The following is a 17,992-nucleotide window of genomic DNA, read 5'->3' as shown; positions in this document are numbered from 1 at the left end:
ACCCTCTGTTTTTGGGTATTTCTTTCTGTCTCTCTCTTTCTGTCCGTTTTCATTTATTCATTTTATATGTGTCTTTAGAAAAAATAATGTTCAAAAATGTTTTGGTTTTTTTTGTGAAATCTGGGACTTCTTTCGGCTTTATCCAGTGTATTTGGCCTATTTTCCATGTCATCTCAATAACCTCGCTCTCTCCTTGTGTTTACTTATCCCAGGTGAAAGGTACTGGCTGTTCCGTGAGGCCAACCTGGAGCCTGGGTATCCGCAGTACCTCATCAACTATGGGTTTGGGATCCCCTACGACAGGATCGACACTGCCATCTGGTGGGAGCCCACAGGACACAGCTTCTTCTTTCAAGGGGACAGGTGAGAACAGCAGAGAGAGGAGAGCACAGCTTCTCCTGATGGAAGAGCCAGCATGGGTGGCGACGACGGGTCAATAACTGCTGTTCCTTTGGAGGGAGGGAGCAGGAGAGGTGCAAATGTAGGCAGTGGGGCACGGTTTCTTCTCCTGAGGGGATGAGTGAGGGTGGGTGGAGATGGGAAGCACAGCTGCTTCTCTTGTTGGGGCAAATGAGGGAGACTATAGATTGCAGGGCAGACCGGCCAGGTCTCTGGCTTTTGGCTGGTGTCTCTTGCCAGTGGAGAGCAAATTCCTACGAGGAGGAAGAACTGTCAGCTGAGTCTGGGAGAAGAAAGCTCTGAGCTGTGAGCAGCTGCATGGGGGAAGGCAGGTAGGAAGGGTTTGTGTGCGCTGTCGGGCCCCCTGCCAAGGAATGCCTGACCGTTAGAGGACATGGGAGCAGCAGCCTTCAGCTTGAACTCTTTGCTGGGCTACCACCATTGTATGGGACATTGGCAGCAGCCTACGGAGCCAGTCCTCTCTGGCTCGGGCCATAGGGAAACTCATCTTTGGTACCCTTCCCCTGCTGGGCCACTGCCATCAGATCAGCAGTAAGGGCCTGGAGCAGATCCCCCTTTATAATCCACTGGGGAACCTGGCCTAGAACTGCTGCTTACCCAGGGGTAGTGAAGGAGTAGAAGGGGGAGTGGTTACAGGGGGCGTGGATGGAGAAGAAGAGGGCGCAGAAGGGGGGAGGATGGAGATGCAGGATGGCTAAAGAGAAAAACAGCATAGGCAGGACAAGGGGAGCAGAAGGGATGAGGATGTGGTGAGGGAAGGGAAAGGGGCGTGAGGAGAGGGAGCAGAAGGAAAGCAGGAGGAGGAGGGGAGAGGAGGGTGTGACTGACGGTGATGGAGAAAATTGGAGAGAACAGCTATTGATCGAGAGATTCAAAGTGTGGGAGGGGGGAGGACAAAAAGCTGAAGAACCAAGAGGCCGGCCTGAGTTGGTGTGGGGGAATATAAATAAGGGGAAGAACCCCCTCAAATAATTGCAAATGAAGGCTCAGGGTGCTGAAGCCCAGCAGAACAGAGGAAAATGGCGGGACTAAAGAAACAAAATGACTGCCTTCTGCCACTCCTCCTTCACAGATTCCACATTCTCTCTTCATTTTACCTGTTCCTCTTTTGTTATATATCTGAAGAAGGTTGTTTTGCTTGCCTTTATTGGGCAGTTGTCTTCTCTGTTTGGGCCTTTGCTCATCTATCTGCTTTCTTTCCTCTCTTAGCTTTTCCTGAAAATTGTGCCTGTCTTCCTCAGCCAGTCATTCTTATCAGTTAGCGGCTGGGTCTGCCTGGCAGGCCCCCCCTGTTCTGTAATAAGCAGAAGTCCTGGTGGAAATGCAGGTCCTCGCATAGCTGAGTCTGCCTGGCAGGCCCCCCCCTGTTCTGAAATAAGCAGAAGTCCTGGTGGAAATGCAGGTCCTCGCGTAGCTGAGTCTGCCTGGCAGGCCCCCCTGTTCTGTAATAAGCAGAAGTCCTGGTGGAAATGCAGGTCCTCACGTAGCTGAGTCTGCCTGGCAGGCCCCCCCTGTTCTGTAATAAGCAGAAGTCCTGGTGGAAATGCAGGTCCTCACGTAGCTGCCTGGCAGGCCCCCCCTGTTCTGTAATAAGCAGAAGTCCTGGTGGAAATGCAGGTCCTCGCATAGCTGAGTCTGCCTGTCAGGGCCCCCCCCCCCCCCACCCCCCCCCTGTTCTGTAATAAGCAGAAGTCCTGGTGGAAATGCAGGTCCTCACGTAGCTGAGTCTGCCTGGCAGGCCCCCTGTTCTGTAATAAGCAGAAGTCCTGGTGGAAATGCAGGTCCTCACGTAGCTGAGTCTGCCTGGCAGGCCCCCCCCCCCCCCCCCCCATTCTGTAATAAGCAGAAGTCCTGGTGGAAATGCAGGTCCTCGCATAGATGAGTCTGCCTGGCAGGCCACTCGCTCCTCATCCTGGGCACTGTTCGGAAAGGCGCTAGCAGGTTCCTTCTGCTTCTTTGGGTTTCCTGCTTGGTCAGAGCCAGGCCCAAGATTTGGTGTCATGTGTCTTCATTCACAAATACCCAAACTATTTCCCTATTTTATATTTTCCTCCAACTCTCCCATCTCAGTCATTGCAGCAAATCTCCTCGGCACAGGAGCCTTGCAATCAATTTTTCTACTAAATGGTGGAACGCCTGACCCAGGCTGGCAAGTCTGATCTTGACGTTGAATGAGAGGTTATGTTCTCCTGGTATCCTCTGTAATGGGTGTTTCAGGGAGCACAGCTGCATTACTCCTGTGGTGTTGCTGGCCTGTTGCTTGCTACCTCCCCCTTACCCTGTATTGCTGCTGTCTTTCTCCTCATACCTTTCCAGCACCACTGCCTTTTCTTCTGCCCCTGCCCACCTGTGTTTGGATGCCATCATGTCTCTCCACCTCTCCTGCCTCACTCTCTGGCACCACTCTGCCTTTCTTCCTTCCTTCACCCTTCTGGCACTGCTCTCGCTCTTCCTCCCCCTTTCTTTCCAACATTTACTTTTGGCTCTGCTTTCTCTCTGTCTCCGATGTTGACTTCTCTCTCTCTCTCTATCCCCTCTGATGCTGCTCTTTTTCTTAGAAACGTGACAGCAAAAAAAGACCGTATGGCCCATCCAGTCTTCCCATCCATTTACCTTTATAATTTTCATGGCTCCCTTAGAGATCCCCTGGATTTATCCCATGCTTTCTTCAATTTAGATACTGTTATTATTTCCACCACCTCCACTGAGAGGCTCTTCCACACATCCACCTCCCTCTGTAAGGAAATATTTCCTAAGATTACTCCTGAATCTACCCCTTTCAACCTCATCTCATGACCCCCTCGTTCTAAAGGCTCACGTCCTGTGCAGGGAAACCTTTGAGATATTTGAATGTCTCTATCATTTCTCCCCTATCTGACCTTTCCTCTAGGGCAGAGCTTTCCAAACTTTTCATGTTGGTGACACACTTTTTAGACAAACATAATTTCGGGACACAGTAATTCAGTCTACTAGCAAACCAGAGGTTAAAGGTTACACGAACAAAATGTATTTCGACAATTTATGTATCTTGTGAAAACCTTTCATTTATATTAAAAATATATAATATTCCAGCTTTTGAATATTTGGTGTTAATAAAAAAGTCCAAAAGCTGACCAGTTTCACACTATAAAATTATTTGATAGCCTCATTCAACTAATTCTATATGGCTATGAGAGTGAAGTCTGCAATGTATATAGGCAGGGAAAGATTGTCAATATAAGTTGCATCTCCAGTTCTGTAACTCTGTGCATCCACTGAAATTCCCCCAAATAATGGAGCTTGGATGTTTCCCTTACAGCTCATCATACTAAAGATATTTTCAAATCCTGGTGTCACCTCACAGTAACGGCAGCACAAACTTCTTCCACTGCCAGGCACATTGTGAACTAACACAAAACCCCGCAAAAAAGACACTCAAAATCTGTACTGCAATCCCATCGTAACATAACAGTAATAACACCAAGGACTCAAACAACATTAACCCTACCTGTGAAAAAGCAAGGGTAAATATTACACTGGGATCTAGAATACCAATACACCACCTCCTGAGGAAACAAAACAAACCCGATTGCTATAGATCCCTATACAGACACTACATGCTAGCAGAATCTCTCATCATGGTCACACACACAGAGCAGACAGACCCTCACCATATACAGAATACAAAATAAAGGAGCACAAATTAGACAAAAACTGAAATGGAAACCCCAAGAAGCCAGACTGTGTCTATTAACAATGGAAAAACAGAACCACCATTCCTCATAAAACAAATAAAATCAAGAAACATAAAGCATCAGTTATAATAGTAAAACCATACTAATAAAAGAATATTTTTAAACTACTGATAAATAGAAGTTCTATTAATTAAAATCATATACATTTTTTACAATTTTCCAAACACCAAGAAAATATTTTCAAAACAGCACATATGTCAAATAACACCCAATAATTAAAACTAATAAGGATTTTAAAAAGCCCCTGCTGTCCGTAGGTGGGAGCTCTTGATTTCCAGTCACCCTGATATTGTCGAGGATTAGGAGGTTATCCTCTCTCTCTCACACTTACTCACATGTCCATTCTCTCTCACACATACACTGTCACATACATACACATTCATGCTCTTATACCCACCATAACCTCTCGCTCTCACAGACACTGACATACTCTCAGGCTCTAAGATACTCTCTCCCCCTCCACACCACCTCCCCCCCCCCCCCCCCCCACACACACACATAAACTCTTACTCCCATGGATTTTCTCATACATACTCATGCTCTCACTTTCACTGGCTCCCTCACATACACACAAACACACATAAGAAGAACATAAGAACATGCCATACTGGGTCAGACCAAGGGTCCATCAAGCCCAGCATCCTGCTTCCAACAGTGGCCAATCCAGGCCATAAGAACCTAGCAAGTACCCAAAAACTAAGTCTATTCCATGTTACCGTTGCTAGTAATGTCAGTGGCTATTTACTATGTCAACTTAATAGCAGGTAATGGACTTCTCCTCCAAGAACTTATCCAATCTTTTTTTAAACACAGCTATACTAACTGCACTAACCACATCTTCTGGGAACAAATTCCAGAGTTTAATTTTGCGTTGAGTAAAAAAGAACTTTCTCCGATTAGTTTTAAATGTGCTACATGCTAACTTCATGGAGTGCCCCCTAGTCTTTCTATTATCCGAAAGAGTAAATAACCGATTCACATCTATCCATTCTAGACCTCTCATGATTTTAAACACCTCTATCATATCCCCCCTCAGCCGTCTCTTCTCCAAGCTGAAAAGTCCTAACCTCTTTAGTCTTTCCTCATAGGGGAGCTGTTCCATTCCCCTTATCATTTTGGTAGCCCTTCTCTGTACCTTCTCCATCGCAATTATATCTTTTTTGAGATGCTACGACCAGAATTGTACACAGTATTCAAGGTGCAGTCTCACCATGGAGCGATACAGAGGCATTATGACATTTTCCGTTTTATTCACCATTCCCTTTCTAATAATTCCCAACATTCTGTTTGCTTTTTTGACTGCCGCAGCACACTGAACCGACGATTTCAATGTGTTATCCACTATGATGCCTAGATCTCTTTCTTGGGTTGTAGCACCTAATATGGAACCTAACATTGTGTAACTATAACATGGGTTATTTTTCCCTATATGCATCACCTTGCACTTATCCACATTAAATTTCATCTGCCATTTTGATGCCCAATTTTCCAGTCTCACAAGGTCTTCCTGCAATTTATCACAATCTGCTTGTGATTTAACTACTCTGAACAATTTTGTATCATCTGAAAATTTGATTATCTCACTTGTCGTATTTCTTTCAAGATCATTTATAAATATATTGAAAAGTAAGGGTCCCAATACAGATCCCCGAGGCACTCCACTGTCCACTCCCTTCCACTGAGAAAATTGTCCATTTAATCCTACTCTCTGTTTCCTGTCTTTTAGCCAGTTTGCAATCCATGAAAGGACATCACCACCTATCCCATGACTTTTTACTTTTCCTAGAAGCCTCTCATGAGGAACTTTGTCAAACGCCTTCTGAAAATCCAAGTATACTACATCTACCAGTTCACCTTTATCCACATGTTTATTAACTCCTTCAAAAAAGTGAAGCAGATTTGTGAGGCAAGACTCGCCTTGGGTAAAGCCATGCTGACTTTGTTCCATTAAACCATGTCTTTCTATATGTTCTGTGATTTTGATGTTTAGAACACTTTCCACTATTTTTCCTGGCACTGAAGTCACACACCCAAGCAAGCTCCCAATCATTCTCACACACACTGACCCCCAGGCAGGCACCAATTCATTCACACACACACATACACCACACACAGGCAGGCACCTATTCTTACACACACAGACCCCAGGCAGGCACCTATGCATTCACACACATACATCCCCCAGGCAGAGTCCCATTCATACACATGCACACACTAAAGGCAGACCCCTCTCTTTCTTTTGCCAGCAACCTCTGAGCCTCTCATTCCTCTGCTGCCACTGGCACTGCTGCCGCATGGATATTGGGGAGGCGCCGATTGCTGCTACTGGCACTGAAGCCCATTCTGCTGCCTCCTCTGTGCAGGCCCCGTGGGTTTCCACTTCCTCCATGCTGATCTCATACATTGTGAGATCCGCATAGAGAAAGTGCTACTCTTGCACATTACCAAAGATTACATGTGCCAATCAGTAAAAAGTAATTTTTTTTTTTTTTTTTACCTTTGCTGTCTGATCTTAGTTTTCTAATCGGTTGGTCACAGGCTTTTTTGTTCCACCTTCCCTTTCTTATTTTTTTGCCAATTCCTTTCATATTGTCTTTTTTTCTATTTCTTTTCTCTCCATCTATCTTCTTCCCTCAAACACACAGCCAGGTTCTCATTCTCACATGCTTTCTCTCTCTCTCTCTCACACACACACACAGGCTCTCACTGTCACATGCTCTCTCTCACACACACACAGGCTCTCACATGCTGTCTCTGTAAACATTCAGGTCCTCACTCCCACACACAGTCTCTCAACTCATCTCATACACACACACAGTCTCTCAACTCATCTCATACACACACACAGTCTCTCAACTCATCTCATACACACACACAATCTCTCAACTCATCTCATGCACACACTCTACGAGCCCTTAGCCTCTCTCTTGCCTCTGGGCCTCCTCTTCACGGGTCGCTGCAGGATGGGCTCTGCAGCGGCCCTGATCTTCTTGGGCCGATCCGCGGCAGCGGCGGCCCTGATCTTCTCGGGCCGATCGGTGGCGGCGGCCCTGCTACCGGGCCTCCTCCTCTTCTCAGCCCGCTGCAACAACGCTGCTCCTCTTCTGCATGCAGCTGATGCTCCTCCTCCTTCCTGCCCGCGCGGCTCTGGCAACATTTTTCTTCCGGGGCCACGTGGGCAGGAAGGAGGAGGAGCACCTACACGTTTAGATGCGACCTTTTTCTTCGGGCCGTGGTGACATGAGCTCCACCACGGCCCTGCCGATCTTCCTCTGTGTGTCTCTGGTGCACAGCACAGCGATACTTCACTGCACAGCCGCCAGTGGGATGAGGTCCACCGGCAGCCGCATTGGCTCCCCCTGACCTCTCCTCGGTATACCACTTGCTCCGCACAGTCACGTGCACCGGGCTTGCGCGGCACACTGCAGGCGACACACTAAAGTGTTGCTCTGCTCTAGGGTATACATGCTTAGATCTTTAAGTCTATCCCCATACTGGTCTCACCAGGGACCTTTACGGGTCTTGCTTGTGCTTCTTTTTCTCTGTCCCTTCCTCCAGTTTTGGGCACTAAACATTCTCATCTTTGCTCCCCATTCTTCGCCCCCCCCCCCCCCTTCCTCTGGTGCTGCTCTCTCTCCCCTGCTATTTCAGGCACTGTTTCTTTCTCCCTTCCTCAAACTGCTCGCGCTCTCTCATACTTTATTAGTCTGACAGTTTGTACATGAGTTGCCAAAGTAATGCAGTAAGTGATAAGGGAAAGAGCAATGAAGGACAGAAGAAGCAGTTACAGTGGTTGTGGTGATGAGCAGTACTGTGTTTGGTGAAATTAGATGTCTGATCGGGTGGTGGGATTAGTTTCCTGCTAGAGATGCTGTTTCACCTTTTTCCCCTTAGGATTTTGTGGGAAGTCTCTTATTTCACTCTGTCAGCTTTGGGAAATATGAATCGTTTGCACACTACAGGAGGAAATGCATTTGCTTCTCCAGTGTTACACTGCAGGCGGAGAGTCCGGCTTCTTAGGGTCTGCGTTTTGGTTTTCATCTGCATGTTTATTTTTCTAATTGGAGGTCCTTTATTCTGTACTCAGTGAGGGTCTGTCTGTATTCTGCCTGTGCCACTGAGGTGGGATGCTCTGCTAGCATGGAGTTTCTGCGCAGGGATCTGTATTTGCCAATCCACACTTCCTCCTGGGAGGTGCATCCCTGTTCTAGGGTCTGTTGTGGTATGTACACTGCTGCCTTTTCATTGTTGCTGTTTGAGACTTGGCAATCAGTGCTGTTATGATATGGGAGGTTTGCTATGTAGGTGCTATTTTTTTTTTTTGAGTTGCCAGCTGTGGTTGGATTTATTGTTGGAGGTTTCATCATGTAACTGTTAGGGTTTATTGAAACATACTTGCTGTAGAAACAGCAGCTTCCTTATTGCCCTAACAGAGAACGGTCCAGGTGAGTGGGATTACACTCCCTGATCAGCAGATGGTGGCAGAGAGCACACGCCTTTTCTGATGTCCTGTATCCCTGTATCAGGAGTGAGCAAACGTTTATAGCTATGGCCCCCCTTTCTATCCTCCCCATAAGTTGTTATATCATTTTATGTATATAAGATATACACAGACACACTCTTGAAGGGGATCCTGGATTTCTGACCTGGTCTCAAATTCTCTTGCCAGCCATTCAGCTCCTGAATCAGTTGTCAAGCCACCAGGCACCCACACTGCTAAAAGTGACTGAAAGCCCCCATTTTTTTTCTCTTCGAGTTGCTGAGAGGAGCAAGCACATATACAAACATGGATACAAGAGAGGCAGACACCCCACATCCAGATTGAAACAGATGCCTCATACCCAACTAGTCACGGAGAGATCCAGAACCTCATACACAGAGACATAGGCCCACCCAGATATAGCATGATTCTTTAAGGAGGTGAAATGTATGCAACTACCAGTTCGCCAATTACCATATACACTCGTGTATAAGTCGCAAAATTTATGCTGGAAAATAGTCCAAAAAAAGCTGGTTCAATTTATGCGCACACACTATCCATTTTTCTATGTATTTTTGTTTTGTTTTTTTAATGATTTTTATTCAGCTCAACATAGCACATTGCAATATAAGAACATTTCTCACAGTTAACATCGTAATAACATTACAAAACCGAACACATCTTGTATTGAGTACAGTTATCACAGCTTGGAAAATTCTACAGAGAAAGAGAACAAAGAGAAGAAGAACCATAGCCCCCATTCTTTGCCTGTTCCCCAGATCATTGCAACTCCATGTCAAGCTGGTATTTTTCTATATATAGTGTTGCAATTCCGTTCATGGGAGGGCCCCGCAGGCAGCTTCACTCACCTTCCAACTCCACCTGTAGCACCTGTTCTGTTCTCCGGTGTGGCTGGAGAGACACCACCAATCTGCCATGTGGCTGTGAGCCACCACCTCTGCCATCTTCTTCGTGGTCTGTGCACCACCGACTATGCAGGTTCTCCTCGCTCCTGCGTGGCCTGGAAACGCCACCTCTGCCTTTCTGTGCGGTCCCAACACCACCTGTTCCATGTGGCGGAGACGCCAGATTCTGATCCTGCCTGGCACCATCTCGCTAGTGCGCGCATCACTGTCTAGAATTTAAAGGGACCACAGCAGAAAAAGCCCTGCTCCCGATGACGTCCTTCCTGCAGCCCTATTAAAGGGCTCTTCAGTCAGTTCTTCAGGGCCTTCGCAAAGGTCTGCTAGCGCTTTCGAAGTACTCCATGTTTCCTGTTTCATGTTCCTGGTCTCCTGGCTCCTGTGGTCGCTTTGCCTTGTTCCTGGATCCCACGTCTTCGTCCAATTTAGAGTCTTCAAGTCTTCGGAAGTGCTTCTGAGTTCCTGAATCCTGTCCCTGGTCTTTGGAGTTCTTGTTCTAGCTTCCCTCTTGTTCCAGCTTCCTCTTGCGCCGCTACTGTTATAGTCCGTGGCCAGCCTCTGGGTTGCGTAAAGCAGCAGCACTGGACTTTCTCAGGACTTTTGTCTTGTTCCAAGTCTTGAACCTTTGTCTTTTTCCAAGTCCTGAGCTTTCGTCATGTCCAAGTTTCAGCGTCTTCTCCACGTCTCCAGAATCGTCTTCAGAGTCCTCAGCCTCCGTCTGTCCTCATGCTCAAACCGCTTCCAAGCGGCAGTCCAGAAGGGCTTTCGAATGGCCAGAGGGCTACCCCAGAGACCAGCATTGCGTTGCTGGTTCTCAGTTCCTGGCGCGTGTTGGACATCCGAGTGTTCCTGTTTCAGCCAGCTTCTGCCTGGATGCACTTGCCTGCCAGCGGCGTGGACCATGGCTAGCACCAGGGTTGTGTCGGTCACGTCGAAGCATAGGGGCGCATGCTCTCGAGCACCTGCTGCGCTCACAACAAAGTGGTAATAATAATATTGATATTTCTATGTATATTATAAAGTCCCTGAGGTATATGCGTACATACATGCGAACCGCCAAAACGGAGCAAAGTTAGCCACTTAACTTATGCGGCTAACTCTGGACGTACCACTGACCTGTTCTAAAGTTAGCGCACCGCATGATATTTTTTTAATTCGGACATGGCTTTTCTTGAATTCTTATCTTCCTGATAGATCACTCAAGTTAAACCTCGACTTATACACAGGTCAATGCATTTCAATGGATTTTGGTCTCAAAATTGCCTGTTACCTTATACCTGAGTTAGACCTATAGAGTATATATGATAATTCTGCCATTGGATCTAAACTTGGTGCTTAGATCCATGGCAACAGTCCCTGCACACCACTGAAAAAAGCAATGCTCAAAGACCTAATATTGAAGGTAGTGTTCCTAGTGGCCATATGTTTGGCCACAAGTATTTTTGAGCTACAAGCATGGACCCTTATTTGACGTTTTCCAAGGAAGGGTCACCAGATTGCGCATCCCTTTCTGTTTTCCTAAGGTAGTCTCTGAGTTCCATCCAAACCAAGCAATTTCCCTGCTTGCAGTTAGGAATCAGGAACGCACAGGATCCAGTAAGACATTGCACTTTTTGAACATGAAAAGGGTGCTGTTTTATTACCTGAAGGTCATGAATGCTTTCCAGAGGTCGGACTTGCTGTTTATTTTGTTCGGAAAACAATGGAAGGGGGAAGCAGCCATTGCTGGAGGGGCTCAGAGAACACAAGCTTTGTGGGCAGAATACAGACTGGTCATGCCAAAGGATAGCTGGAGGGCAGCTGCATGGATGTCACTGCAGTCATTTCTGAAGCATTACAAGCTGGACATTCAAGTTAAGGAAGATTCAGTGTTTAGTACTAGAGTCCTGGACATCATAGTGGCCTCGCCTCACCTCATGCTTTGGCATGTCCTGTTCATCTGGACTGGTCTGGCAGGATAATATGGAAGGTGAAATTTAGCATACCTGTTAATCTCCTTTCCCTGTCTCCAGTCCAGAAACCACCTGGGACCACAATGCTAGCAAGAAGAAGCCTGGGGGGGGGAGGAAGAAATAGTTTTGGTTTTCAGTGGCAATGGTTAGTTTATGTGTAAAGGACTTCCCTTAATATCGGTGAGGGTGGACTTCAGAGAAGGAGGAACAAGACAACCTGCAGTCTGAATGAGGGAAAATGTTTTCTTTTAAGTTATAGCTAAGGGAGAGGGAAGGCAATCTTTCTAGATGAATCCAAAGTCTTGGACAAGGGACTACTGGCAGCCTCTCTTGCTATCCCAAGCATTACAGGCATACATGATGTCAGAAAAGGCTTGTGTTCTCTGCTACCATCTGTTGAGCAGAGAATGTAATCCCACTTGTCAAGATTCAAGGAAAGGATATGAACAGGTATGCTTAAATGTCATCTTACAGGCAGTTTGCCTTCAGAAGAAAGTAAACATCTATGTGTATATGTTCAGATTTTTAGGGGTAACATTTTCAAAAAGTTTAGTTGGGATCTGCCTGCATAATAAGAAGTTACAGGGTATAAGTGAATAATGAATCATCTGAAAGTATGTGCATACTTTTTCATGTGTTAAGGCATTCCAAGAGGTGTTTCTGGGGCATGGTTGGAAACTACGCATGTACATTTCAGTTTTAAGTGTACATGCGTACTAGGCATACCATTGTGTGTGCTTTACAACATCGTTCCACATTGTGGGGCTGATGCAGTACAGTGCGCTTAGCTCAGCGCACTGTATAACCTGCAGTTGGACGCGGGTTGTACAGGCGCTAACTAATCCCCTTAGGCAATAAGGGGATTAGCGCCTCTACAATGCACGTCCAACACGGAGTGAAACTAATAGCACTCATCTCATGCATCTAGGAAGCACATTTTAGCGATCAGAAATTAATGCCTGCCTGGACCAGGCATTAATTGCTGAGCGCTACTAAAACTAGTAAAGAAAAGCAGAAAAAAATGTGCTTTTCTGTACTGCCTCCTACTTAATATCATTGGGATAATAAGTAGGAGGAATGACTCTTTAAAAAAAGAATAATAAAAAAAAAGTTTAAAAAAAGCGCTGGCAGGGGTTAGGAAAATGGATGCTGATAAATTCAGCGTCCATTCTCGAAACCTGACTACGGGCACCAGAAGGAATGTATAAATCAATATTAAAGTGTCGGGCACTTAATATAAATGTATTCACTCCTTCACTTATTGCCCATTGGTCCTTTTCACTGACATTTGTCACATGTTAGAGAAAGGACCAATCACCTTTCAGGATAGCCTTGGAACAGTGCTTTTCAATATATTTATAAATGATCTGGAAAGGAATATGACGAGTGAGGTTATCAAATTTGCAGATGATACAAAATTATTCAGAGTAGTTAAATCATAAGTGGATTGTGATAAATTGCAGGAGGACCTCATGAGACTGGAAGATTGGGCATCCAAATGGCAGATGAAATTTAATGTGGATAAGTGCAAGGTGATGCATATAGGGAAAAATAACCCATACTATAGTTACACAATGTTAGGTTCCATATTAGGAGCTACTACCCAAGAAAGAGATCTAGGCATCATAGTGGATAACACATTGAAATCGTCGGTTCAGTGTGCTGCGGCAGTCAAAAAAGCAAACAGAATGTTGGGAATTATTAGAAAGGGAATGGTGAATAAAACGGAAAATGTCATAATGCCTCTGTATCGCTCCATGGTGAGACCGCACCTTGAATACTGTGTACAATTCTGGTCGCCGCATCTCAAAAAAGATATAATTGCGATGGAGAAGGTACAGAGAAGGGCTACCAAAATGATAAGGAGAATGGAACAGCTCCCTTATGAGGAAAGACTAAAGAGGTTAGGACTTTTCCACTTGGAGAAGAGACGGCTGAGGGGGGGATATGATAGAGATGTTTAAAATTATGAGAGGTCTAGAACGGCTAAATGTGAATTGGTTATTTACTCTCTCAGATAATAGAAGGACTAGGAGGCACTCCATGAAGTTAGCAAGTAGCACATTTAAAACTAATCAGAAACTATTTTTCACTCAATACACAATAAAGCTCTGGAATTTGTTGCCAGAGGATGTGGTTAGTGCAGTTAGTGTAGCTGGGTTTAAAAAAGGATTGGATAAGTTCTTGGAGGAGAAGTCCATTACCTGCTATTAATCAAGTTGACTTAGAAAATAGCCACTGCTATTACTGGCATTAGTAGCATGGGATCCACTTAGTGTTTGGGTGCTTGTAGCCTGGATTGTCCACTATTGGAAACAGGATGCTGGGCTTGATGGCAATTTCTTATGTTCTTAAAATTACTACCGTAGTTACTGCTTTTAGCTCCTATGCACCCTCTCTCCTGACCTTGCTCCCACTAGATATGCACAGCAGGTCGTTATTTTCTATTCCACAAAATGTTTAAAACGTGGCTTTTTGAGCAAGCTTTTTACTTGCTGGTTTCTGAATACTAATTTAGTCATAAAGCATTTACAGCTTGGTGTTAGGGAAGAATAAATAATAGATCTGATGCAAAGTATGGGAATATTTTGGCTGTAAGGAATTAATATGTAACATAGGTAAGTTTAATGATGAATCTGGTGGATAGAGGCAGTCATAGGTTCACTGCTATATTACTAAGTTTGTTTAGGGAAAAAGAGATAGCATGGGTTTAAACTAATTGGATGGTAGGGAAGCGAGTGTTGGGTGGACTTTGGTCATTGTTAATGTACGATTTGTTTGGGATTACATAATTTCATTTTATTTGTAACGTGCTGCATGGTGTCTAACGAGAAGGTGGGAAAATCACATTGAAGAATCCTGGGTTGATTTTGAGTTCAACTCCCTTCTATATGTTGCAGAAGGAATTATCTTATAGCCACCTTGGTTTCAGACAGCATTTTGTTCATGCATGCTGCCGTTGTCTTCCTGAGATTTGCTTTATAATCCTGCAGCTGGTACTGACTGCTGCATAAAGGTTCCCTGTCGGGGAAGCTCCAGGCTTGACAACCCCCACATGAAATCAGTTCCTCCTTCACACTATGTGCTGGACACACACACCCCCCCCCCCTTCCCATCTTCCAGCTGCTCAGTGCCGGCACTACAAGCATTTTCAGTACTCGCAGGCCGACACTTCCTGGTTGTGTTGATGCACAAGATCAACATAGACTCAACTGGCCCATGAGTTTGAAGAGCGTTGCAGTATCCGCACTTAAGATTTTACAGGAGCAGGAGCTCTAGCACAGTCAATGGCACCCCCTACCCCTTCCAAAATCTACATTTCATTGCTGATCCCTGGGTTTGAGATTTTTTTTTCTCTTTTAATCTTTACATTTCCTATCAAACTGTTTAGCGATTCCCTTAATAGTCTGTGGGGAAAAATGCACATAAATCTCATTATAACTGACTTAGGTCTTGTGGGATCTGGTGGTAGTTTTTGTTTGTTTTGCATTGCCCTAGGGTTTGTTGATATTTTTCCTTCCTTTGTTATGTTCATATCTTGGGATAAGTTTGTGGAGAGTTTTAGGGTGGGGAGATATAATAGAGACGTTTAAATACCTCCAAGGTTTCCATGCACAGGAGGTGAAACTATTTCAGCAGAAAGGAGGCTCTAGAACGAGGGAGAGTGAAAGGGGGTGGACTCAGGAGTAATCTTAGGAAATATTTCTTTACAGAGAGGGTGGTGGATGTGTGGAACAGCCTCCCAGTGGAGGTGGTGGAGACAAAAACGATATCAGAATTCAAGAAAGCATGAGATGAATACAGGGAGTGATGGGAATTGTAAAGCTAAACAAGGGAGATGGGCAGACTGGATAGGCCATATGGTCTTTTTTGTGCCATCCTGTTTCTATAATTTGTTGATGTCTACAGGACTGGCTATTGTCTGAATTGATTGGGTTGTCACTATGCGGGCATTTATCTGTTTCGTGTCTAGGTTGACTGAGGCATAATTGACATTGTTGCTCTGTATAGAGTTGAAAGTGAGTCTGCCCAAGGAAATTGCCACCCCCTCCTCCTCTAGTGTCCCATTGAGGATATACAGGCCCAGACTTTTCTATAAACTCAAATGTATCTTCTCGTTTGTGTTAATTGCACTGTTATAACTGTTCTTTCACTTTCTCATGCTCTCTTTTTCCCCACTTGGAACGGATTCTTTCTCTTTTCTCCACTTCTCACCTCTTCCACTTATCCCTCCAACCCTACCCTCTCTCTCTCTACCTCCCCCCCCCCCCAACTTTCCCCCACAAACCTCTTGCACTGTTTTGTCTGTTTCTCCGCCACCCATTACCTTCTGGTGCTGCCATCTCTCCCCTTTAGTAATAGTTTGTTTTCCACCCCCCCCCCCCGGGGTGGCCCAAGACAGCCTGGTGCCTGAGGCGAGGGATGAGATGGTGCAAGGCGCAGCATGGATCACATTACTGAGCGGTTCAGGGGAAGAGGTCGTCCCGTTCCTCCCCCCCCCCCCCGGAGTATGCCCTTTGCCCTTGCAGTGATTTGAAATGCTGGGGAAGGGGAGAAAGCAGGGGACAGGGTTCCCAGAGGAATGCCAGATAAAAAGTGCCAGTGACAATATTTCTAGGGAACCCTACCCAACTGCTTCTTTCTCAGGGTAGCTGTAAGGGGATTAGGATCCCTAGGTGAATCATGCGCCACCACACAGAATTTAAAATTATGCATTTATTTTAAAATGTCATATTAACCACTTTCCCAACCCAAAAAGGGAGATTTTACAAAAAAAAGGGCATTCAAAATACACACTTCTAAGATAAGATTATCACTTACAATATATGTGTATTATATTTATCTGCAGAGCAGAAAACCCTGCAAAAAATGTACTTGGAACCCATATGGTATTAGGCCTACTGGAAAGCTTATTGGATGTAGGCTAGGCCCTCAGATAGCCATGAGAAAACTTAATTACGATTACAATATTATAAACCTCCCATACCAAAACAACATTAAATGCCAGTAACATCCCTACCTATGAAAAGGCAAATTGCAATTATTCAACAGGTCCTACAACTCCAATAATACCACCTATTAGGAAAACAGAACAAGCCAAGCTGCTATAGATCTATACAGAAACTACACACTAGCAGAATACCTCACCGTAGATCACAAATAGACCCTCACCAAATAGAATAAACTGACTATAAAGTATACATAGAAACAGGCAGACAAAACTGGAAACCATAACAAGCCAGAATATGTATGCAGTGCAACAATGGGAAAAAAATCACTATTCCTTGTTAAACATCAAATACAATCAAGAAATATAAAACATCAATCATACCAATAAAAGAATAAATGTCAAATCAGCTAAAATATCCAATAATAAAAAATACATACAAAAATTTAAAAAGTTTTCCAAACACCAATAAAATATTTCAAAACAGGAGACACATCAAATAACATCCAATTATGTAAAACTAATAGGGATGAAAAAAAAATCTTCTGCTTTCATACCTGGGAACTTTTGATTTCCAGCCACTCTGAGTTTCTCCTGGATTAATGAGGGAGGTGGAGGGGGACGAGGAGGGTGCACAAACTTTATCCTCTCTCTTTCTCATACACACACTGTAACAAATGTTAATTCTCTCTCTCCCACACACTCTTAACACACGTGCATTCTCATACACATGCTTATTAACTGATTCTTTCCCCCTCATACACATGCACAAACTCTCATACACTCAGCGGTTCTCTGTCCCTCACACACACACAGGCACTCTCTCTTATTCAGTGGCTCGCTCTCTCTCCCTCACACTATCACTGTTGCTCTCTTACACTTAGTCATGCTCTTTCCTTCACACACACACGCACTCTCTCACGCTCAGAGGCTCTTTCTTCCATATGTTCAGTGGCTCCTTCTCCCTCCCATGCACAGGCACTTTCTCATACAGTGACTTGCTCTCCTTCTCTCTCTCTCTCACTCACACACACACACACTCTCTCTCTCTCTCTCTCTCTCACTCACATACAGACACACACACATCCTCTCACTCTCTCACATACCCACATTCAAGGCTGAGGGAGGGGTTGACTACATCACTGAAGATGCACTGTGGGGGTGGCATCATGTAGGCTGTTCCATTGTGGATACTTTCTTCTGCCTGTGGGGTTGGGAACTCCACGAGTGCCTCAGAGAAGATGTGCCTCCAGGCCAAGGATTCCTCTGCCCGTGGAGGGTGGGATCCCTGCAGGTAGTTTGTTGAAATTGTGCCGCTGGTGTTGGCCTGAAGGCAGGGTGAAGCGGCCGTGACAGAAGTATTTTGGAGCCACTTTTTGCCGCCTCAAACCTTTACTACCAGAGGCTGCCACCTCACCCTACCTCATGATAGAACTGTCCCTGCAGCCCCCAACCCAGAGTGCTATAATCTCTCTCCATCTTCTTCCCCATCCCAGCACACTGCTCTCTCTCCTCCTGGTGCTGCTTTTTCTCAC

The 17,992-nt window shown here is 45.2% G+C and overlaps 1 protein-coding gene across 1 annotated transcript in view; it reads left to right on the top strand.

Moving 5' to 3' along the window:
- Positions 1–17,992, top strand: part of MMP15 (matrix metallopeptidase 15) — a 96,283-nt gene that overhangs the window by 72,870 nt on the left and 5,421 nt on the right. Inside the window, exon 8 of the mRNA XM_029609259.1 lies at positions 213–363. Within this exon, the coding sequence (XP_029465119.1) occupies positions 213–363 (151 nt within the window). The remainder of the gene's footprint in view (positions 1–212; positions 364–17,992) is intronic.

Source organism: Rhinatrema bivittatum, chromosome 7 (assembly GCF_901001135.1).
Source record: "Rhinatrema bivittatum chromosome 7, aRhiBiv1.1, whole genome shotgun sequence".
Classification (NCBI taxonomy): Eukaryota; Metazoa; Chordata; class Amphibia; order Gymnophiona; family Rhinatrematidae; genus Rhinatrema; species Rhinatrema bivittatum.
This window is presented reverse-complemented; position numbering and strand designations above follow the sequence as displayed.